The following is a 23,582-nucleotide window of genomic DNA, read 5'->3' as shown; positions in this document are numbered from 1 at the left end:
TCACCTCGAATTGGGTTTCCCCAAACAAGGCGGATGGGTAAGGGGTAAGAGAAAATTTCGCACAGGCATCTCCTTTTACTTAGTTTTATTACTTGCATACATAGATTCACCCCCATATATTCAATTAGAAGCACCCTTCTTAGGAGTGTTGATGACTTGGCGATAGAACATGGCATCCTGTGCATCTGGCACCATGCCGGACATGCTATGGGGGAGGTAAGATTATGACCATTCGGCCACGTGAATAGTGCGGTACAACTTTTCTCCATTTTCAAAGATGAGATTGTCAAGGGGTCCGTTCCAATTGGCCCCGATGCTGAATCCCATTGCGAAGTCTGCGAGGCCTTGCGCATCACATTTGGCTCCCGATTCCGATGCCATAGGCTGTAGGAGGTCAGGTAGCTCCATGAATTTCATTGATGAGGCCGAGGAATGCATTCCTTGTCTCTTGTTTGCTCTCGGATTCAACAATTTCCAGGAGGTCTTCATCCGGACGACCGTGACCAGCGTTTTGGATAATACGCCATGCTCTTCGAAATTCATCTCGGATGGAGACAATTCCGTTATGTGTAACGGTACGGGCAATATTGTGGTCAACCTCAAATGGATCCTCTATCGCGAAGAGGTACCGGTGACGTATCTCTTTCACTTCGCAACTCTTTTGGGGCCGATGGGTAGGCCGTAGTGGCGCCGAGCTCGGCTGAGACCCCGCTATAGAGGAGGTTATGGACGAGGAGGCGAGATCTGTTATTCCATGAGCGGGTCTTGGTAGCGTTGACTCGATATGTATCTGGTCAACGACGGTGACGGTCTTGGCTCCGGTCCATCCCTTTTCTTGCTTTGTGAGAAGGCCTCCAGCAGTGCGAATGCTCACGACCTCTCTACCCCAGTCGAATCCCCTCCCCGAAAGCGTCGACAAAGCCCCGCTTTGCGCATAATATTCAAAGAAGCCCCGAAGTAGTTGCCCAATGGTTTCTCTATTCTGGTTCAGACTGTTACACTGCGCGAGCCGAAGAATTTCCTGTTCGTCTCGCCAGAAGCGTACGTCCCTGCCCATGCATAGACTTTGTTCCTCAGCCTCAGTGGTAGAGAGGCTGGCGTGTGAGGTAGGTGCTAACATCTGTAGGTTTGGGCATACGAAGGGTTGTGCCACGTTAATTAGAAAATGTAATGCCATTATCACGTATCCGTAGCTACTCAGCGTCCCACGATAAGGAGAGTTGATCCCTCTCACTTTCGACCAATGCTTGATAAACAGAATCATGGGTCTCACCCTGGCATCTGTATGAGAGTAACATCGGAGCAGGAGCGTATTCTGGAGCGCAAGATGGGCAGCGAAGTTAATATCGCACTGCACGCCGACCCCGGCCTTGGGAAACTCTAGCTTGTCGTTGTAAGGATCCTTCGGCCTATTCGGCGCGAGGATGGCTGGGTCAGGGAGCTCCCGAATGGCGGCGAGGACCGACGCCGACTCATTGGTGACCGGTACGACCCACAGCTCTTCTGTACCTCCAAATGAAACTGACTTCAAGGGCCCACGGAGTAGCAGCATATACTTCTCGATGTTCTCTTTTTCCGTGTCGGGGTATAGACCTTTTACTAAAGCCCTCTCAAACTCTCGAGCTAGCTGGAGCGTCTTGTGCCTGAGAAAAGTGCCACGGAGAGAGGGGTTTCCTCTCAAGCCAGCCGAGAATTCCGCAACTGCCTGGCGGATATCGCAGTTCTGTATGCCGGTGACATATTTTTCAATTACGTGTCGTCTCAAATCCGCATCAGTGTCGGGCTGCTGCGGAGAGAGCTCAGCAAGCAACTTCAGGGTTCGGTCCGAGTAGTGGTTTGCCGACTCGTATTGCCCTTGTTCTAAAAGAATCAGTTGCATAGATGCGAACTTCTTCATTTTCTCGAGGGATGATTGCAATTCCTTCGTGTGATGGGCCAAATTGGCACCAAACACAGCTTTTTGGCGCAGAGTCTGCCAAGTTTGCACGACGCCGATCAGACTTTGTTCCCGCTCCTCCACCCTCTCCCTGAATCTGCGACGTTCCCACCCTATGAGCATTGCTTCACCTTCCGCGCAAATATATAGGGCAAGAAGGCTACGTGCATTTTGTTGTCGTTCTGATGGTGGGTGAACTTGGAGAGGTTGTTCTCTCCCTAGTCGATTTCGCAGGGCTGGGTCGCGGAGCCCTGCGACGAAAGAAGAGCATACCGTGTCGAGGACCTCACAATTCTTATCGGTAAGGATTTTTGAGTTTGAGATGGATAGGTCATAGCCACCTAGCCTTCTTAGGACACGCTTCGCAGATGAATAATAAGCTGAGAGAGATTGTGCTTCCCCCTGGTGGAGTGGGACTGAAGCCCGGTCTGGAATAAGTACAGGGTCGGATATATCCTGTATTTGCGAGAGCTTGTGCGACTCTGAAGGATCGTAGGAGGGAACATCTCGCAACTGCGTGAACTGAGGTGCGATTTTCGAAATTCCCAAAGCCATTCCGCTCTCGGTCTCTTCTTGCACGTCATCGGGTAGATCAGCATTATCCGCATTGTCTAGCCCACTCTCCCATTTCTCCCGCTCATTCCGCAAGTTAGCTAGTAGCTGAGGGGGCGGTTTCTCGCATATCTTTATAATCGGGACCCTCGTGCGCGTCAGGAGGCGAGCACCAAGGCCGAGGTCTAGGAAAGCTTTCTCAAGAAGGCGCGGTATGGGCGAGCCTGGCGCACACGGCTGGACTGATGATTTCGGCGATAGCAGGCCAAGGTCCATGTCGGAGGATTTCGTCGCAAAGCCAGACGAGAGGCTGCCGAAGCACCTGAGCTGAACGGAGTGTTCCGAGAAATCCGATGCCTTGCCACACTCGCGCTCGAATTTCGAAATGACATCCCGGCATATGGACTCAAGAACAACGCGAAAAGCCTCTTTCTCAGCTATGTCACTCCGGTCAACTTCAGCTCCGGCTAGTATCCTCGGGTATAATTCGTCTAGAAGACTGGCCTGACGTGCCAACACATCGCTTTTCCGCGCATCTCGGTGGCTCTGATGTATGAAATATTGATGGATTTGACCCGGTCTCTCTAAGTCATCTGGATGCATAACAGGGATGGATCCCATCGAACGGTGTATCCTTCGTCCCTGCGGGTGTGAGTGCGTGCGTTGGCGGCCTGGGGACGTGTATGGGGTCGCCAAATTTTCAGGCAATGCTTGATGCGGTGCGCTTGACCATGGCGATGATACGTGCACATGATGCTGCCTGCCGCCAAACGTCGCTTGTTGGCTCCAGCCCTGGTTCGAAAAAGTGTCCGAAACCGTGTGGGAAGTATAATGCTGAATGTTAGATTCGAGGGGACTCGAATAATTGGTGAAATTACCATTTGAGCGGGCCGTGTAGGGCGCTGAGGATGGCGCGGGGCGATGTACCGGGGGCCGAGTGTCGATCGGTAGGGTCAATTGAGCACTCATCTGTCGCCGCTGAGCTTGGTTCGGGCGTCTTCTTGGCGTTCTCGGAGAAACGGGTCCGGAAGCTTGCGTATGGGAAGCGGTGCTCTGACCGGACGGGTTTTGCAACGGTGCTTGCAGTCTAGGGTTCGGGGAGAGACCAGGGTGGGCGGGCTGTGTGTCTTCGTGAGAGGCAGCGTTGCCGAGTATCAATCCTCGGAGATGGTGTTCAAGCGTATTGCGCTCGCCCTGCAAATGGGAACTATCATCCATTCCCGCGATGCCGGGGACCTCTTGGGTCTGATGTCTCATTGTAGACCATGAGTGGGATATCGACTAAGAGAGGTAGAGATGCCCATTACTAGCTCTGTGCGAGGGGCAAAATAAGTTAGACTAGAAGTTATCCTGGAGGGGAGGGCGAAGCAATCCAGCGTTTAACGTGATCGAGTCGTGTGGGATCGCCCTCGGCATAAGGGCGCAAGAAACGACGACAATAATATTGATGGCAACCCCACTTTCCTCAACTCAGTGCAATTCGGGTGATTTTAAATTGAGTACGGAGGTAAGAAGTGGACAGTTGATAATAGCTGGAGGAAGCCTGGCGCAGCTGCTTCGCAGAGTTCAATGTTACTTGGAGAAAATGTGGAGTTCAAGTGGCAGTTTGAAGGCCCCCAAAGATAAAAGACAATGTACCTTTGAGTCTTTGACTCCACCTACGAAGGTACCGAGGTACTTCGTAGTTTACTCGTGCTACTTCATCTTAGCCTACAGTATCAGCTTGTCATCCTGTCTTCGTGTGGTGTGTAAAGGTAGTACGTACGTGGGTACCTCTTTACTGTCATTGTCTGTGGTTTGCGTCGAGGCGTTGTTACGTAATCACTATTCGCATTCCATCATCCAATGTCGCAAGCCATCATCACCACTGGAGAGTTTACAGCAGGCAGACTTCAAGTTCCCATCCGCCTCCTTCACTCTCGCATCCAAGATATCAATTCTTATTCTCATAATTCTCAACGACATCAGCTCTAGCCACCAACCCCGCTACTAGGCTAGAGTTCCATCATCCATTGCCACCAAATTTCCTCCAACCCGTGTGTTCTTTCTTTTTTCTATTCTCTTTTCTTCTTTTTTTCCCTGTTCACCACCTACCATCACTTCGTCAACTTCGCCTTCCTTCCTCCAAACATCTGCGTGTCGCCTTTCCAGTAACTTCCTACTCCCCCCACGATACCGCCCGTAAATACCTCCATCGACAAAATCCCACCTCTCCTCTCGCTCTTACCTCCCAGCTAAGAGATGAGTATCTTGGGATAGAGTTGAGCTTCACCCGCGCAACCCGCCCGCGCGAGTCTATATTGCCACACCTGGTATTTTCTGGTTGCCTCCGTCGTTTTCGAATTCGCCATGAACCCTACTTCATCGGCTCCGCGCAATGGCCAACGCCAAGACGCCTCACATGTAGCGGCCCCTCAGGGGTTGAACGCCGACCTCCGTCGTTTTAATCGTCCCTCGAAGAGACGTCCCGCCGACCCGTTGGTTCGTCGGAGAAGGAACCCAACCGCTCGGCCGTTAGGGCCACCACGGCCTACCGAAGGCCCGCCGCTCGGTCTCAACCCCCTTGGCGAGGCCAAGTCAGTTGCCAACTTGGAGAGTCTAAGGAAACAATATGGTGGCTGGTCTGAACCCGCACCCGAAAATTTCAGAGATTTTCCAATTGTAACTACCGCTAAGGCTCTACGAGAGGGTATCCGCTACCACGTCATGAGGTTTTCTCGTCCTACAGCAACCGAGGAGAGCAAACCCGTTGATCCAACTGACCAGAATGCCTTTACGAGACCTGTTACTTTGCATCGTCGGGATCCAAGACAGCCGCCCCCCGGCAGAGCAGTACAGGTGAAAGAGGTCACACCTGAGCCCAAGGCCGTCGATGACAAAGAAGCCGAGAGGCTACAACAAATCAAGGCAGAACGTGAAGCGCAGCGAGCTATTGATCAGGCTAAAATTGCACCCACTGTCAAAGACATGATTACAAAGAAGCAAAAGAAACCGAAGGAGGAGAAAATAAGTTTCAACCGCATGCCTAGAACGGAAGAAGGGCGAAAAGAGGCGGACTTACGCTACGAAGAAGCTCTCCCGTGGCACCTGGAGGATGTTGACGGGCGAAATGTTTGGGTTGGAAACTACGTTGCGGCCTTATCTGAGACGAACGTCGCCTTTGTAATTGATGGCCCCCGTTTTCGCATGGTGCCTCTCGAGAAGTGGTACAAGTTCACAGCAAAGCCCGCCTTTGAACGTATTCCGGATGATAAAGTCGAAGACTTCATGAAGAAGACCACCCTGCCTGGCCGTTGGATGATGCAGGCCCTGGAGAAGCGAGAGGAGGAGAGAAAACTTAAGGATGAATTCCGCAATTATGGAAAGCGCCTTCCCCCGCGCGCTGCATCGGCAGCCAACGAGGCCAGGGGATATGACGAGGTTGATATGGAAGGAGATGAGTTTGACGACGATGACGAAAACCCGGGCTTTGAAAACGATGATGAGGACACAAAGATTTCAAATGCGCGTATTCGACAAAACCAGTTAGGGGCAAACCTCTTCGGGGCTGGTGATGAGAATGAAGTTGATGCGCAGGAGGAGAGTGAAATGCGGCGAGAATTGGAGCGGCGTAAAGCTACGAAGAAGCTGAAGAAGACTTTGATCAAGAGAGAGAATATCAACGACATCGAATCCGATGACTCCATATCATCCGGCGATCCGTTTGCCGGCTCTTCGGTGAGTAGATATATCGCTAAATCCGAACCCGCGACTGCCGCCGCCTGCCATATTTTTGAAAGATTTGTAGAAGCGCTAACATGTTCAGCAGAGCGAGGATGAAGACGAGGAGGACGAAGGTGAATCCCAAGTCAAGGCTGAAGACGAGGACAAGTCTAAGGGTGATAAGGATAAAGCCTTACCTGGCGCTGCACCACCCAAGGGCTCCACAACACCCTCCGGGAAGCGGCATGTCGACCTTACCAAGAAAGGCAAGGGATTGAAAAGACCCGGTTCGCCGCATCTCTCTGAATCTAGTGGAAATGAGTCTGGCCTCAGAAAGAAGGCAAAGACGAAGTCAGAGTCAATTCCGGGACAGAGTCGTTCCACAACTCCGCTACCTCAAGGCCAACCGGCTCCAAACCAAGCCGGCCAAAGAAGGAAAATAATGGGCGGCTTGGCCAGCGATGGCGAGGCCACTGCAGGGGAAACGTCGGACAGCCAGCCGAGAAAGAAAAAGATCAAGCTCATCGCCACGAGCGCTAGAGGGACACCAACTGGCTCACGGGCTACGAGTCCGCTCCCAGCACAGCCAGCAGGTATGCACTACGCTCGACAGAAGCTTTCCCTAACCCACCCTTGTAACTCCCCGGCCATCGTCTTGGGTATTTTCTGCTAACATTTCCTCAGGATCGCCGTCTGTATCACCCACGAAGGATAGCCAAAGCATGCGCCTGGGCTCCCCGAAGCCCGCTATTGAAGCATGGGAAATTGTGCAGGCACTGCCTCAACTTCCCGATGGCATTACTATAACAAATTTCCTGAAACTTTTCGAGGGACGCGTCGGCGATAAGGCTGATGGGGGTAGGATGGCGAAGTCGGACTGGATCAAGTTGGTCAAGGAAAACTGCAACTACGGGCCAGACAAGCTTTTGCGCCGCAAGAGTTGAGACTCGCACGGCATTAATGCTCCAACCTCGCACCATGGCACTATGTCCTAATATAACGAAATAGAGGATTTGTTCTTATGAAAAATCTCGGGGGTTGTACTCCCGGGTCTTAGGGTTGCGATCGTGAGCAAATCTGAGAGGTGTAGCAGTATACAGAAACCTTGTAGCTAGAAGGCATAAAATGGAGGGAAGTATTAATATATACGAAGTACATATGCTGGTATCGTAATCTACACATCTATCTGCCACGAATAATCCAGTTCCTTATTCATCTCTCGTCTGTTGAGTGCCTTGAATCGTTCAGCTTCGAATCCATTTCCCCGATCTACGCCGTCCCATCGGTACCCAGGGCGTATGCCATAACGATTCGGAGGTGCCGGGCCGGGATAAACTGGGTGGCTGCTCTTCTTCCCAGGAGCCTGGTGCATCCGGCGTCGCGTGTCGCCCAAAAAGCGCATCATGGGATCGTCCCACCTCTCCTGCTCCTTTAATTCGCGGTTCAATTCTTCATCATCAATGGTCCGAGCTAGTGGCATGAATTTTGCGTCTTCGACTCTCTCTCGGCGTTTACGAGCCTCTATCTTCTGGATGTCTCCTTTCAAGGCTTCTTTTGCAAGACGTTCCTTTTGCTCGGCCTCCATGGCGGCCTTCCTTGCTTGCGCGCGTCTCATAGATATGTCGATGCGATTGCCCGCGGCATCACGGTATGCGGTTTCTTCCTCGCCACCTGCTTGTACGTGCTTGAATTGTTCATGTTCCTCGCGGCGTCTTTTCTCGAGCTGGGCCGCGATGGCGGCTGTGCTCTGAAGGCCAGCATGTGTCCCATCTTTCATCTTGACAACATCCGAGTCTCCTGCAATAACAGGCGCATCATCAGCAGCCTCACAAACAGCAAGCTGCTCGGCTGCGGCTGACGCGATTATTGCTTCCGCGACCGTCGCATCTTCCTGGCGTGGAGAGGGTCGAACTCCTCCACCAATGGACTTCCAGTTTGAGTTTTTCGTCTTTCGAAATTCGAAAGTCGTTCCGGTTACCAGGACTGGGCCGTCATCTTCACCATCTGCCTGCGGCTTGGCTTCGAAATGTCCCCAGCCAGACTCATCCTCCTCAGTCACTACTAAGCCAGCCTCTTCGGAGGCTCCTTTCCGTTTCCTCTTCTTACTTGGCTTGGGGTCTGCGACAAGATAGCGCGTGGCGATGTAAGAGTCTAAGCTTGGAGGCATACCTAAGGTCGTGGGTTGCGATGTGGCACGAGGTGCAATGGATGATGGGAATCGTTGAAAGTAGCGTTGAAGTGTTTGGAAATACTTCGAAAATAAAATAAATACTGTTGCCTTGGTCGCCGCCTGATGTAATTAATACATGATTAAAGAATAAACCCGGTTTAAAGCACGGACACACATCATTATAAATAAATATTTATGTCTCGGTTCTTGCATACATATAATATGTATGGGATACACAGTGTCCATGAATATAACCGTTCACTCCATCTCTGTCACAAATTATTATTCATCTGGCACTGATTTTTGGATCGGACATCTACATTCTGGGCTTCCACCACTGCTTGTACCAACCAGGTCTCCTTTGCTCCTCGAAGTAACTCACCGTCGCCAAACCTCAGTGCTGCATCATGAGAACATGAAGCTGTTGCCTATTCCATGATTCCAGGGGAACCGTTTACATTTCTTTTAAATCTCAAAATCTCCATCAGCTCCGTACTCTCTTACCTGTGGACTGTTCCTTCTACACTCTAACCTGCTGCGCTTCCCACTTCGATCATCCCTTTCGAAGCACTGCTCCGGGGCTGATATAATTTGATGCAAGGCGTGGCTAAAAGCGCCATACTCGGGCATAGGAGGGACCATGAGGGCCACTGATAATTAGACCCCATTAATTCGAGCCAACAACGCGGAGACGTCGCACCCGACCGATCCCACCTGCTGCATAGCGACCGTCCTTCATGAAGTCTAACCACAATGAAGTCGCCACTCAAGCAATACAGTCGTTACCCCCAGCCGCATCCACCACAAGGCCGCAAAACGCAAGGAAATTGGCCTCTAGTATGAATGAACTGGGCAGTTCAGATCCGACGACTGTTCCTCGCAGGCGGACAGGCCGACCACCAACCTCCCTCTTCGCGGCTACTTTAACCCCGCCCGGTTCGCGATCCATGTCGCCCGCCGCCGATGGATCGCCGTCCAGAGCAGCGCCGGGATCTATGGCTGGCCGCGATGTTCATACCCCGTTGAGCGAACGGTCCGCCAGTAGCGTTGGCGAGCCTCATAATTTAATCCTTCAGGCCTTCGCGCCCCATGTGGCGGTTGTTGCCTCAGAAGACACTGATGCCTTGGTCAAGGGAAAGGGGTTCGAGCGTGGACTTTGGCAACTTCTCCGGCCCTTTGGCGACATCGTTCTTGGGAAGGTCACTATAAGGGATAGCAATGGTTCAAGCCGTTCATGGGAGGATTTCTCCATACGTTTTATCCGTACGGGGGAGATCGGGGAGAACCCGGAGCCGGCGAACACGTCGAGACCCGGGAAAACTGCCCCTGGCAACACCTTAGCGAATACAGAAATATCGAAGTCCAGACTCCGAGATGCCGATGCTGTCGTTGAACGCCATCTTCAATACGCCGAGGATTCGTTGCTCGTGGCACGCCGGCCCGATGCATTGGCGGGACAACTACCAGGTTCTAACTCTAGCTCGCCTTATTACTCTCTTTATCTACGCCGCATCCTTTCCGGCATCCCGCTTGCGCCACACACTACTTTCTCCCACCCTGTGGCCTGTGTCATTGCTATTAGCTCCAGGAACGAGGCGCCGATTGAAGAGCTTAGACGGCTATATAACGAAACCTCGCAAGGATGTCATAAGTTCCCTGCCTGGGTCGATGGGGAATACCTTCGCTACTATGTGCTCGTACACGACGAAGAGAACGACGATATTAAGCGATCGTTATCACTATTCGAACAGATGAAACGACACTTGGGTCTTCATTGTCATCTTCTGAGATTACGGAGCAGCCAGTGTGCTGAGACAGATGACGACGGTGAAGTGCTGCCAGAGAGTGCGTGGCTTACAGCTGCAGAGGAGCTCGAAGCAATTCGGCGAGGAGAGGCAGAGGATGACTTTGTCCACACACCATCTTACGTATTCGAATCTGATATTACTGCCATACGATCATTTGTTCGCGAGATGGTAACACAATCCATCATACCTACCATGGAGCGCCATGTGGCCCTGTGGAATGAGAATGTTGCGTCGCGCCGACGGGGAATCGCTGGGCGGCTAGTAACTTTCTCTAAAAAGTGGGCAGGATTCGGAACTACCTCCCGTGCTTCAGGCCAGTTCGCTCCCAATCTATCAAACGGTTATGACACGCTGGGTTTTTATCGACCAGAAACACCCGAGGCAACCATGCGGAAGCTTGCCGATTTCGCGTTCATGCTCAGAGATTATAAACTGGCGCATTCGACCTATGATCTCGTCAAGAGCGATTTCCACGAAGCTAAAGCCTGGAAATACCATGCAGCGGCTAGCGAAATGGCTGCAATAAGCCTCTTGGTAACTCCAAAACACTTGGTGTACAAATCGCGCGTAGAAGCAACGGATCAAACGTTGGACGCCGCATTCTATTCTTACCATGCTCGCTGCAACGATCCTTTGGGTGCTCTGCGATGTGTAATGCTTAGCATGGAGCTCCTCAGGCTTCGCGGCGGGAGCAGCATCGATGAGGCGGCAAGATGGGGCGTTAGACTAATAGAGTCAAAAATCCCCGGCCGTGTAGCCGACGCATTACTCAAGGAGAGGGTTGCTGTGTGCTATTCTTCCAAACGTGGTATCGGAAGCCACTCTTGGGGCCAGCGACGTCGGAAAGCGGCATTATGGAGCATCTTAAGCGCAGAGGCCTGGGTAGCCCAGGGGAAGTACATCCAAGCTCAGAGATGCCTCGACCTGGCGCAGACGGTATATTCTGGAGAAATACCGGAAGGGCAGATACACAAGTTTTCCTTTGCTAGTGATTTCATGGGCAATCTACAGGAACACCTGGCGCAGCATCTGGAGCCGCCACATCCTACCAATCTAGAGAGTGGTGTGGACTATTCAACGCCAGTGGTCGATGAGGAGAGCGAGGCGTTGGACGTACCTGTTCGGCGCCCGAGGGCAGGCACGCTGACCTCCGCAACCGCTGGGGCAGCCAACTTAGAAACAGCTCCTCTGAGAGACGCAATGGGCAGCGATACTGTTGAAAATGGTCCAGCTCAGGATGCATTTGACTAATCACGAATCGAAGTCTTGGGGGCAGCGGATAGCTTGCCCTACTCTTTCTGGTCATGGCGACTTTCCGTCAAGGCGCACCGGGTTCGGCCCGATAGGCCTGTGCCGGCAGCATGCCTCTTACTTTCTCTTCTTAATTTAGAATCAGAAGGGTGTAAATAATACCCTTCATCGGATGATGATGTGCTTATGAATAGACAGCCGATGGAACATTGCCATGCATGCTATTACTAGGAAAACTATCGTGACTGGGATGAAATGTGCTACATGCGAATCAAGCTACAGCATGGCCCGGCCCCTCGTAAGGTGTGGGATCCGTAAAAATTAGATGAGGCTTTCGCCTCGCAAGGTCTAGTATTGTCTCCGCAAAAACGCCGTTACACCCTGGAATTGGTTAAAACCTGCTCGCTTCACTTTTGGGGCTGTCGGTCAACTTACAAGCAAACCAGCTCCCTGTGGTAGGTAGGAGGTTAAGTATGTCAGCAACCTTGATAAATCCTGCCGGTGGGTGATCCACACGAGATGGAGGGCGAACTCACTAGTATATGAGGCAATGTGATTCACATTAACGCTCTCGTGCATGAGGCCCAGAGGAGCTGATCTGATAACGAGTTCAAGGCACTCCTCAATCTCCTCATCGTCATCGGAAGTCTGGGCCTGAATCAACAGGCTCATCGGCCAGGCATTACTGACGCCAATATGTGGTCCTAGTGAACCGCATCCTTAGCCCGCTATTCTTCAGCCCTCCCCAAATGATGTCGTTTATGGATCTTACCTCCGATGCCGTGAAAATGTCGGCCGGTCAAGTAATACGGGTTAGATAAGTGAGAAAGGAGCATTCTCCGCGTATTTTGGTACACCGGATTCTCTCTGTCTAGGAAGCCCATCCGCGGGAGGGCAAGTAGAGACGGGTAGTTTGCATCATCCATGAGTATATGAGAGCCGTATCCGTCAACCTCGAAAGCAAACACCTCTCCGAACTTGGCATGCTTGATGACACCGTGATCCCACACGCCCTTTGAGATTTTTTGGCTCCAGTGAGACAAAGATTTCGATAAGTCCAGCTTACCTACATCCCCAAACATCTTTGCAGCTTTCCGCAGTTCAACAGCCATCATGGCATTCGCCGGAATCAAGAATCCGAGGATAGTGGCATCATCACTGGGCCGGAAGGCTGATCTGATAAGCCCGGTGCCGTTGTTGAGGGGATTGCCGATACCCCTGAGGTTTAAGGTCTCGGTCCCGAGTTTTGTTTGACGCTGGAAAGTGTATTCATTCATCCGATGCTGGCCAGTCGCGGGGTCAAAGGTAGGCAGGGATTGCTGCTCGAGAACGTCGAGCAACCGTTCAAGAGCCGCCAGCCATCTCGAATTGAGAAATTCGGTCGATCCGGTGTGTTCATAGAAATCATTGGCGAGAGCGAGAAAGTGGGCCAATGAGTCAAGTTCGTATTTGCATTCAAAGACAAAGCTGGGCTCGTACATCGGATGGACGGTGTCATCTTGTCCGTTGGCTACCGGAGGCAAGTTGCTCATAGGAGGTGCCTGAAACGCATTACAATACGGCGATTCAATGACGTACTCGGCCTGAGTGTTGATGGCGCCAAGAAGAAGAGTATGGAGATGGGGATCTAGCTTTGCTAGGAAATGATATGGCGACAACTGGTTCGTAGAGTCTCGCAGCCACTCCGCGTTGATATCACCGGTGATGACGAACGTTTGGGGGCCTTCCCACTTTCCTTCGTTGTTCGGCTCTCCGGGATCAACATCCATGAACCTGATTGATTTGCCGTCTGTGTAGAACTTGATGGTAGTGTCAGTCGTGGACGGAAAGGTGTTTTCGAAGAGACGCGCCAGGTCCGGGTCTTTCATTCTGGAGGTGACATCCTTGATGACCTTCTCGATGGCCTGAGAGCGAAATGTTCGACATGCCTCCGCCGGACGCTGAAATGGCAGTCGGCGCGGTCCTTCGCTGAAAGGTGGACTGGGAAGTGGTGTCAGTCTAGGTGGTATAATACTCCCGAGGACGACTACTACCCTCTCGACGAGAAGATAGAGAAGGGAGAGGCTTACTGCGGGTACTGGGAGTACAAAGCATAATCAGGGCACTCTGGATCGCCGACGCCGACGCCGACGCCAACGTTGCCGATCGGCCTTTGCGCGTCATGACCGGAAATGATACCCGCGAAGAGGGCCATCACCAACGCGACGCAGGGGGCTGCGGTGCGAAGCACCATGGCGGCGATTCGAGTTGAAAAGAGAGAAAGAAGAGAAAGAAGAAACGAAAGAAAAGGGAAAAAAAGCCCGAGATCCCCAAGTGCCAGGTTTAAGGGCTCCAGGACAAATTGTATTATTTGATGTTCGCTAACGCAGCGCGCTGCATACGTGAGGGTGTTGAGGCCTGAAGCCGTCAGCTCGCGCCTCCACAAGTATCAATTGATATTAGTTGATGACCTCTAATGTGGGAAAATGTGAGAAGCGAGGGTGAGAGGTGAGAGATTGGGCCGAGGGTGCCAGCCAGAGTGGTGGTGTGTGAATTGTGAATGGGAACATTGAATGGACTCGGTCAGTGATCTCATTCCTTATTAATTTTAATTTTATTTTGAATCCCGCAACCCGCCCAAAACATCAATGATCTAAGTCATCGTCGTTCCTAACCTTCACGGGCTCGTCTCGCCCACAAGTTACAGCTCCGCGGTGCCCAGTGCCCAGTGCGGCCAGCAATCACGCTCCTTCGTGTTCCGGCTTTGGGTGAAGGAGCACCGAGAAATTCAAATTGTTATTTCGTCGCACAGTCTGCCTAAAACATTGATCATAAAACACCACTGCCCCATTTATTCCAACGTAAAAAGAAATCGCCTCCGGCCGACCTCACAGATTGGCGTTTGAGACTTGGTGGTGTATCGATCAATGAGACTGACCGTTGACGAATCCAAATAAACACCAGAGGTGTATATCCCCGTGTATGACAGCGTCGCAGGGGAATGTTCATATTATGTCCGGATTTTTTGGTCAGACTCGGAAGCGTGCCAATACTGATAAAACGTCACGGTGATCCTACACAGCATTTGACGATAAAGCAACGACGTCCAACACGGGCGGAACATAATCGGCCCAGGGCGAGTGCGGTGCAGCGAGAGGCGAACATCACGGATATATGGCGACTGATAGCCGATAGCGGCGGTAAATGCCCTGGCTCCATTTGAACTCTTGGGCGGGCGAGATGCGAGATTACTTTGTTGACAACGAATGCGGTACCCGAGACACTCGATCTCGGTACATGAGCCAAGTAATGGAGCTTTGAGCAAAGCCCTCCTGGTCCTTTTCCTCCCCTGCATCTACTGGGACGGGATGCATGTCATGGACTGCTCTAGCTGTGACCTCACGATATTGCCCAATCTTTGGATTCCTTCGGCCAGAGCCTCCTCGGGCTCCCAAGAAAAAGAGAGCCGGATGTGATTCCTGAACAAGGCCGAGTCCTCGTCGCCTCGCACTTCGAACATCTTTCCATGCCCAATAGTCAGATTCTCCTCTCTCTCCGCCCGGGAGGCAATGGCTTCAGAGTCCAAATTGCTCGGTAGTGTTAGCCATACAAAATAGCCCCCATACTGCGAACTGCCTGCAGCGTGGTTGGCATCGTCGAGGGTTAGGCCTAGTGGAATCAAGTGTTCTCTGATACTTCTCAAAAGTTGCCTGTGCCGCCGCTGGAGCCCCGGGATGATAACGGTCTCTAGGTGCGCGTCTAGATCGCCGCTTTTCAAAAGTTTCCACATCAGCGTAGCTCCGAATTGGCTCGGGCTTCCGCCGGAACGAGTCGATCCCGTTTGGGAGAGTGCATAGGTGAACTTGGGCGTCGCTTCTGTCCACCCTGTCCGCATACCCGGTGCGACTATCTTGCTGAAGGACCCGTTGCTTACGGTATTCCCAAAATGACATGGATCATCTGGAGAAGGCTCGAGAGCAAGATCTATGTCACACAATCGCGGCAGAACTTCTGGAGCAGCTGCTCCGTTGCCGTGGCCCGGTTCCGTCAACAACGACCACTGGAGGGCATCATACACGTCGTCACTAATGACCAGGGCGTTATGCTTTCGAGCAAGATGGACCAAGTGCGTTCTTCTTTCGAGGCTCATGGACTTGCCCGACGGGTTGGCGCTCGTGGGGACCACATAAATGATGTGCCTATAAATTCTAATCTCGTCCCTGCTCTCGTATTTCTAAGATGAAATGTTAATTTGATTGGACCCAGGCGAGAGAGGGGAGCTCCCAGAGTATCTTTCCCATGATACTGCCGGCTCATCGCCACTCCAGGCTTCACCCATAGCGTGCTAGAGCGTAGACTTACAGGTGCGTCGGCTGACAAGTCGGAATCCGAAAGGGCTAGTCCTCTGGCAAGATAGGCAATATCAATGCCCTCTGGGTCCTCGGGAACAGCCCGTAGTCTGCCAGAAAACCCAGCATCTTCAAAAATTGGACAGGCTAGATAGTAACACGGCGCCACCATCCAAACCATGCGCGTGAAACGAGGATCGGTGAATCTTTGTAGAATGCGCGCCAGATTTTGACTAGCCCCGCCAGTAATGCATATCCTCTCAGGGTCCGGCGATACAGAATACATTCTTGCAAGCCACCGGGAGAGCTCCTCTCTCAGGGCTTGAGACCCCGGATCTGGTCCATACTGGAGCGCAGGAACGTACTCTGTTGGATTGGAGAGAAGATCCAGAGCCGCTTCACGAAGCTGACCTGCAGGCAGTGACTGGGGCGCTGGCCAACCCCTGAGGAGGTTGACCCGTGCCTTGGGACTGCGGACTGTTTCACCCATTGTACATTGGCACGCAAGATGCCTCGAGTAAGTCGATGCAGAGTTCGGCTCACAGGAAGATGGTACTTCGTATTTGTTGTAACTTGGATTACAACATCTCGTAGTTACACTTAAATATGCACTAATCCGCATTCGATAGTGTGGGCCCAAGAACCATCAGAAGGTCTATTTCTATATTGAAGTATTTGATTAAATCGAAATAGTTACTCTTACTTGCTATGGAGACATACCAAAGTCAATCGAGAGGTATTCGCGCCTCGGGTCAAATCGGTTGTAAACGGTATTGCCAGACCAGCGCCAAACCGAAGATTGAACAACATCAATCCATACAATGTAACAACCTAATGTGGGGAACCCCCGGTTCCCACCGAGCTCACGGCTTCTTCGCAAAGAAGGACATAATGCTTCCCTGTCCCTTCGGGGCTAGCTTCTTCGCCTTTGTAGAGGCGGCTGCCGACGCAGGCTTCCGTGGCTGGGGAGTCTCGTCCTCGGAGAACGATTCCCAAACAGGCTCCTGGACAGTAACTGGGGTTGGGAAGATTGTCTGGTTAGTTCTCGTAAGAAGGCAATTCTGTTTCATTCGGCATGACTTACTAAGATACCCCTCTTCATCCTGGATTTGCTTCTTTTTCATCACTCGCCGCTTGCCTCTTCTCCGCCCCTCACCGTTGCCTGATTCTGTGGCTATAGGTTCTGCCTTAGTCTCCATATTATCCGGAGGGGCTTCTTCACCTCCGTCCCCCGTGGTCTCCGCCTGAGAATTGTCGGATGGATTTTCCTTTTTTTCGATGTCGACAGTGGTAGATATCCCGGAAATTTCGTCATCTTCGTCCATCATTCGCCGTAGCTCAGCTTCCCTTTGGAGCCGAGATTTGCGATTCTCCGCGTCGTCGCCAGTGATTTTCGGCCGAGGTAAAACGGCGCTGTCGTCGTCGTCATCGCCACCATCATCATCATCATCATCATCATCATCGTCATACATGGCCGGCTGCTGTGAATCCGCATCAGAGCCTGCTGTAGGGGTGGGGGCGGGTTCAGCAGCACTGCTAGACTTCGAAGCCTTGACAGAGGCTTTCGCAAAGGATTGCATGATACTGCTTGAGGGTCCCTTGCTCCCACTTTTGGCTGGTGCCCTGGCAGATGAGGATATTTGCCGAGAAGAACTAGCAGCAGGTTTAGGTGACTCGGTTTTCTCTTGGGAGTTGCTTGAAACCTTCCAAGCTGATTTCTTTTGCGATGGGGTCTCTTTGGCAGCAGCGGACGCATTGATCACGGGGGGTTTGTAACCCCGGCGATCTCTGAGCCGGACCCGGGAATTTGCAACTCCACCAAAATGATTCTGAGCACCCACAGGCCCGAGGTTGGCCGAGTAACCCGACAGACCGTCATTATTCGATTCCGAGAGTAACTGCAGGTCCTAGAGAAGTCGATCAGAGATTCATGATGCCAAAAAGCACCTAGTAAACAGAATGGTTATAAATACCTGACCTGCATGGGGGCTTAAACTGTAGACATGGATCGAATACACAGAGTTATACTCTTTGAGAGCACCTAGAGCGAAATCTTAGTTAACATTCGACATTCCTGTCTGGGCGTACTTTTTTGCAACTTGCCTTGTAGCTCCTTTTCTTCAACCAGTGTCAAAATTGTCCTCCAGCTCGTATCGGTATCCGCAGTGCTGCTCATCTCCACGTCTCCATCACTGGCAGGAGAGCCTACACTCTTTTCTCCATAGACAAGGTAGGTTGCATAAACACTGTTCGGCGACTTCTGATTCTGAAGCCTATGGAACTCGAAGAGCATTCTTGAAGCGAGTGGCACAATTGTAAGTTCCCCACATCCACGTTCAAAACACAGGTAGGTTCATCTGCTCAGCTCAACTAACTGTTTAGCAGTATTTACGTGAACTTTCAGTGCACGACTAAGTACGCGATAAGTCACCTACGGGGTCATCATCAGCAATACGAAGTTATCGTCTAGGGCAAGGAGATTTAGTTACCGGCTTTGCGGAGGAAAGAATCTCCGTAGCGAGATATTTCTGATACTCGTTCATGATGGCGGCTACAAAAGAGTAAGAGAATGATGGTGAATTGGTGGTTGAAACCGGGTTGGCCACAACTCTCGCCGTTGACAGTCCAAGACCGCTTCAACGTTAGCCTCAAAGCGCGACTGCTGCAGACTCTTGCCAGAGGCTTGGGGCGGTTTGCTCGTCAACCCTCTCTCAGCAACAGAGGATGGCAAGTCAATGCCTGGAGGAAAACGCGAAATCATGTGACTGAGAGGGACTCTCCTGGTACCTACTAAAGTGCGCCTTTACTGTGCCAACCTCTCGCAGGTGGGATGTAAATAGGAAGTATTACCTTTATCGAAGTATTCAAGTCACCCCTAAGTACCCATTATATAATCCCCATTGCTGAAAGTGCTCCAGTCGTGCTTCTTTTGCGTCGCGCCCAAGGCGCGCTACCAAAGTGATTTCGGAATTTGAATATTATTGACGATAATGACCACCGAGAAATAATTAACGAATCCATTCTCCAACACCCGAACTGCTCCCTTAGATTCCGGCCTTCCTCCCTTTCAACTCTTCCCGCTACGAACTCCTCCCGTATCGATGGCCGAACCGGATTTTTCCGCCATTGCAGATTCCACTGACTGGCTTGCGACACCCCTCAGCGGCCTAACCGCCGTCGAATCCACCCTTCGCTGTCAAGTGTGCCGAGACTTCTACAAAACACCAATGCTAACGACATGTCTGCACACATTTTGCTCCCTCTGCATACGCAGGTCTCTCGCCAATGACGGAAAGTGTCCCTTGTGCCGGGCACCTGACCAAGAGTCAAAATTGCGGTGGAACGGTGCCATGGACGATGTGGTTGATGCCTATGTCAGGACACGAGCTGCCGTCCTTGACTTCGCCAGGAATACAAATGAAGGCGAACGCTCACCTAAACGCAAAATGGACACCGAAACGCCTGAAGACGATGACGCTCCTGCACCAAAGAAGCTGCGTTCGTCGACAAGATTACGAACGTCTCAAGGACCTCGTCCCCCCGTACAGATCGAAGACAGTGGGGACGAGGAACATAGACTTTCCGGTAGATTATTTTGCTGTCTTACCCCCCAGTGGATTAATAGTTCTAACATACCCTTCGGTTTTTACTTTTCAGACGATGACGGTATGACAGCATGTCCAATTTGCAGCCGTCGAATGAAGGAATGGCAGGTGTTCAGCCATCTAGACAAATGCTCCGGCCCAACTCCCTCTTCTCCATCCTCCTCAAGGGCCTTAGGCAATCTAGAAGCCGGTCGCCAATCCAATGCGAGCCCCCGAAAGCAGCAGAACAATATGGAGCGTTTGCCAGCGCTAAATTATTCGATGATTAAGGAACAGGCGTTGAGAAAGAAGCTAGCCGAACTAGGCATATCATCTACTGGGCCTCGTGCGCTCCTAGAAAGACGGCATAAGGAATGGTGCACTATGTGGAATGCAAATTGCGATGCTGTCAAACCAAAGCCGAGAGCACAATTATTGCGTGATCTTGAAACTTGGGAAAGAACACAAGGCGGTCGGGCTCCGCCTGCTTTCCGAAATACTACTTCGATCAAAGACAAGGAGTTTGATGGGAGCGCATGGGCCGCGAAATACGACGAATCCTTCAAGGACCTTATTGCTAATGCGAGACGGAATCGACCGCAGAAGCCGGAATCCCCGAAGAAGGATGGGGATGCTGCCGATGACGCTTGCAGCAACGAGGTCCTGAGTCTGTAAGCAATTAATTGATGAGAGTCATTTACTCAAAGAACTTTTCTCTTCCATTTGTTACTTCTTTTTGTAAGCATGGCAGCACCTCGTAGAAGAGTGCGTCCCCTTATCAGAACAAGGCACACTTGATGCTATGAGTTCATAGAAGCTTGGGTGCCAAACATGCCGGCTCGGCGTTGAGGATCATCTCTGACCGCGCAGATGATATTCCCAGGAAACCTGTTGGACATGCCCGTGTAGATGTACAATTGGTTCTATTGGTTCTTTAAGCCCTCCTCTCGTGCTCCTACTTTCCCTCGAGTTGTAACCCCGCAGTGCGCTGCAGGACGTCATCCGTGGGGCTCCCTGCTCGTTCACCCAGTGCTGCTTCCTGCGCTTCGTGCGCAATGCCGCCCTGTTGAATTACCGATGGTACCGCTGGTATTTGGTCGAGCCGTCGTTCGAGATCCGCTGCGTCCTTGGCGCCTTCTGCCACGGAGGCACCTTGTGCTTGCTCCATCTGAGGCTTCTGCGCTGCCTCCATCTCAGCAAGTTCGCTATCCAGCTCCGCTTCGTCAATTACAACTGCTGCAGTACCCGCGCTCGCGAGAACGTTTCCGAGTTCATCAACCTCCTCCATCTGCTCCCTCAGCTTATCCACGGCCTCCTCAACTCTATCGACCCCGCCGACTTGCTGGTTAAGGGAGCGTAAGATTCCAGTTGAGGCCTCCATGACCTCTACTAGTTGCACTTGATTAGCAGCTTGCTGAATTTTATGGGCCACTTCTTCGAGTTGCGTCAGGGTTGCGTGCCGCTTCTCGAGGGCGGTTTCGGTAAGCTTCCGAGACTTCAGCAGACTCAGGGCAGAGATCTTGTTGTTTCGCGCCACGCATTCTTTCGCTTTTGAAGTGAGGTCTTCTATTCGAGTTTCCATGGCGGCTACCTGAGACTTGATATCGTCCATGAGCTCCTTGAGTGATGAGATTGCCGCATCTTCCTCGGTAATACTGCTACGGTCGGGATTGGTGACATCTCCTCGTAGCCTGATCGTTTTGCCGTCGTAGGCTATGATGTTCCTGTCACGGGAAGCGTATTTGAGTAACACGTCCAGGTCGCGGTGAGAAATACGATGGCCGCCCATGAGATTTTTGCAGAATGTTTTGTAGAAGTGAGATTTTGTAAACGTGCGATCGAAGGGCGATGCGGAGGTCGACGCATACTCGGCCAAGGCTTTAGCTCCCGCTTCAACATTCTTCAGGACAACAAAACGACCCTGAGGCAGTCCCTCATCCCCCTTCGCCGAATCCGAAGACCATAGTTGCTGGAATGCCCAGGAGACAACACTTTTCGGCACAGCTGTCCAGGAACGGCTATATATGCTCTCCCTAGACCGTAAAAACTCGTCTAGAGGGAAAAACTGCTTTTCAGACACAGCTTCTTTGACTACGGACCCGAGCGCAATTGGACGGCCATACTGCTTGTATTCAAGGCTGCGGAGGAGATGGTCGTTTACCGACAAGATGAATAGGTCGGCGGTAGACGCATCGGAGGATATCCGACCCTCCCTAGTGGCTCGCGCGAGGGCGTCCCTCCAAGCAGTAATATTGGCGTGGAAGCCGTCGGGGTTGAGAGTGCGCTGGGACCTAAAATCTGAATAGAGAGCGGGCAAGCGAGCTCTGCGTAATAGATTAACATTTTAGCTTAGACCACGACACGTTCAGCTTTGGCGGCTATCGTGCGGAGGCATACCTCCTAAAATTGTGATCGTGTTGAACTAGGAACTCGGCAACGTCACCCATATCCGCCGCTTATAGTGGGAGTTCGAGGATGGCGTTGATGTCGATCTCGAGCAGTCTCGAGTTCATGGACGATGAAGGGGAGCGGGTCTGGGAGTATTTAGACTACTTTGTAGCCGGGCAACAATGACGTTTTGTAGTTGATTATTTAGGGACAGACGGCCAGGCTTTTAGGGATGAACGGCGCTAGAGATCAATGATTTGAGTACTTTCGGGGGGGACGCAGTTTGTCGTTGCATCTGTCAATGGAAGGCTCGTCGCGCTGAAGTACACTCGCGTAAACTGCACGGGCCGAGCTCAAGACAGCTCAAGACATACGTTTAAACTACCTGTGTACGATGCAGTCGTCTATTTGAGCCATGGATGTCATGGAGGCCATTTGGTGACGGTGATCGTGGGAGTGGAGGAGCAGGTCGCACCTGAGTGTAATCTCAAAGCCAGGGGTCTGTCATCATTGAAATCAAATTGATCTTGGGCTGGATCCAGTCCCTGGATCATGTGAAGGCAACCAAAGCACGTCCCCACTTCGCTACTTCCCAGGGTCGACACCTCAACTTCGCGAAGTACGAAGTACACCAAACCTTGAGGAACAGGTATGATTTTCATCAGCTACTTTAGTACCTATTGCTCCAATAAAAACCTCTACCATCTTCCCCTCGGAACGGCATAATTGCCAACTAAATATTGGAATCACTCTTGGATTACCGCGAAAGATGAACGGGAGCCAAATTCGCCATGGCACAACGCAACTGAGGAAGTAGATTTCATCTTGGCTTTCGCGAGGAAAAGAAAACTTCCGCCAACAGATTCCTGCCCAATGGGGCACGCCCAAAGCTCGCGAATTGAGATCACCGCGCCGTCCACCAGGACTCCTGCGTCGGTGTTACGGCTGGCGGATTATGGCGAAATCTCAGCCGAAGATTTGGCTGATGCATATGGCCTTGGCCTTAGGGATAACGCAATGCTTACCTGCGAGGTCGAACAGATGAACCATGGCCTAACACCTGGTTTGAGACTCGGTAACTATGTGGCTCTCGACTGCGAGATGGTGGGCGTCGGGCGAGGAGGCGTCGAATCTACATTAGCTCGTGTCAGCATAGTAGATTTCCACGGCCGCCAGGTCTACGACTCGTTCGTGCGTCCGAGGGAGGAGGTCACTAACTGGCGTACCGATATCACCGGCATTGGACCACAACAGATGAGCCATGCTCGTGCATTCGATATCGTCCAGCCGCTCGTCGCAAATATTCTTAAGGGGAGGGTCTTAGTCGGGCATGATGTCTACCATGACCTTGGTGTGCTACAACTCAAACATCCAAAACGGGATATACGAGACACCGTCATGCTTCGGGACTTTCGCCGCTATGCCAACGGCGGCAAACCTTCGCTGAGGGTATTGGCGTATGAAATACTAGGTCTGGAGGTACACCAGGGTGTCCATTCCAGCATAGAAGATGCTAGGGTTACCATGGCACTCTTTCGTTCTTTCAAGCCGCGATTCGACTCCGACCATATCGCAAGATTCCCCGATTCCTCGTCCGCGCGGTATAGAGGGTCATCGGATGCAAAATCGGAAAAGGGGGAGAAGAAGAAGAAGAAGAAGAGGAGTAATAAAACCAACAATAAGAAGAAGTCAAAAGGTCATGGCAAGAAGTCCTAGACTGCATATTCATTGAGGACACACCTACCCCAATCCTTCATTTTCAGGGACATCCATGCTTCACGGGCCATGCGGCTGAGGCTATTCTCGTGCCAATCTTTTCTACCTACTGCTGCTCGCCGTTCACCTTCCCACCCCCAGTGCACA

General features: G+C 51.8%; 6 protein-coding genes and 3 pseudogenes across 6 annotated transcripts; 4 read left to right on the top strand and 5 right to left on the bottom strand.

The window, feature by feature from the left end:
* Nucleotides 1–222: 222 nt before the first annotated feature.
* On the bottom strand, nt 223–3,745 carry SAPIO_CDS9796 (uncharacterized protein; the record flags this gene model as incomplete). The annotated part of the gene is made up of 3 exons (XM_016791103.1): nt 223–384; nt 1,274–2,925; nt 3,367–3,745. The coding sequence occupies 3 exons, from the start codon at nt 3,743–3,745 to the stop codon at nt 223–225; spliced, it is 2,193 nt and encodes a 730-aa protein (XP_016639613.1).
* Nucleotides 3,746–4,837: 1,092 nt separating this feature from the next.
* Nucleotides 4,838–7,134, top strand: SAPIO_CDS9795 (Uncharacterized protein; the record flags this gene model as incomplete). Its single annotated transcript, XM_016791102.1, has 3 exons — nt 4,838–6,205; nt 6,294–6,783; nt 6,875–7,134. 3 exons carry the CDS (start codon nt 4,838–4,840, stop codon nt 7,132–7,134), a joined length of 2,118 nt encoding a protein of 705 aa, XP_016639612.1.
* Nucleotides 7,135–7,364: 230 nt separating this feature from the next.
* SAPIO_CDS9794 lies at nt 7,365–8,357 on the bottom strand (annotated as a pseudogene; the record flags this gene model as incomplete).
* Nucleotides 8,358–9,097: 740 nt separating this feature from the next.
* On the top strand, nt 9,098–11,419 carry SAPIO_CDS9793 (annotated as a pseudogene; the record flags this gene model as incomplete).
* A 391-nt stretch (nt 11,420–11,810) lies between these two features.
* On the bottom strand, nt 11,811–13,652 carry SAPIO_CDS9792 (Duf1237 domain protein; the record flags this gene model as incomplete). The annotated part of the gene is made up of 5 exons (XM_016791101.1): nt 11,811–11,869; nt 11,956–12,123; nt 12,192–12,432; nt 12,490–13,399; nt 13,489–13,652. 5 exons carry the CDS (start codon nt 13,650–13,652, stop codon nt 11,811–11,813), a joined length of 1,542 nt encoding a protein of 513 aa, XP_016639611.1.
* A 1,101-nt stretch (nt 13,653–14,753) lies between these two features.
* On the bottom strand, nt 14,754–18,040 carry SAPIO_CDS9791 (uncharacterized protein; the record flags this gene model as incomplete). The annotated part of the gene is made up of 7 exons (XM_016791100.1): nt 14,754–15,632; nt 15,761–16,224; nt 16,468–16,493; nt 16,615–16,762; nt 16,832–17,654; nt 17,721–17,788; nt 17,836–18,040. The coding sequence occupies 7 exons, from the start codon at nt 18,038–18,040 to the stop codon at nt 14,754–14,756; spliced, it is 2,613 nt and encodes an 870-aa protein (XP_016639610.1).
* A 1,153-nt stretch (nt 18,041–19,193) lies between these two features.
* Nucleotides 19,194–20,006, top strand: SAPIO_CDS9790 (uncharacterized protein; the record flags this gene model as incomplete). The annotated part of the gene is made up of 2 exons (XM_016791099.1): nt 19,194–19,245; nt 19,405–20,006. 2 exons carry the CDS (start codon nt 19,194–19,196, stop codon nt 20,004–20,006), a joined length of 654 nt encoding a protein of 217 aa, XP_016639609.1.
* Nucleotides 20,007–20,286: 280 nt separating this feature from the next.
* SAPIO_CDS9789 (uncharacterized protein) lies at nt 20,287–21,778 on the bottom strand (the record flags this gene model as incomplete). Its single annotated transcript, XM_016791098.1, has 2 exons — nt 20,287–21,655; nt 21,729–21,778. The coding sequence occupies 2 exons, from the start codon at nt 21,776–21,778 to the stop codon at nt 20,287–20,289; spliced, it is 1,419 nt and encodes a 472-aa protein (XP_016639608.1).
* An 814-nt stretch (nt 21,779–22,592) lies between these two features.
* On the top strand, nt 22,593–23,435 carry SAPIO_CDS9788 (annotated as a pseudogene; the record flags this gene model as incomplete).
* Between the last annotated feature and the right edge of the window lie 147 nt (nt 23,436–23,582).

Source organism: Scedosporium apiospermum (assembly GCF_000732125.1).
Source record: "Scedosporium apiospermum strain IHEM 14462 chromosome Unknown SEQ_SAPIO_0143, whole genome shotgun sequence".
Classification (NCBI taxonomy): Eukaryota; Fungi; Ascomycota; class Sordariomycetes; order Microascales; family Microascaceae; genus Scedosporium; species Scedosporium apiospermum.
This window is presented reverse-complemented; position numbering and strand designations above follow the sequence as displayed.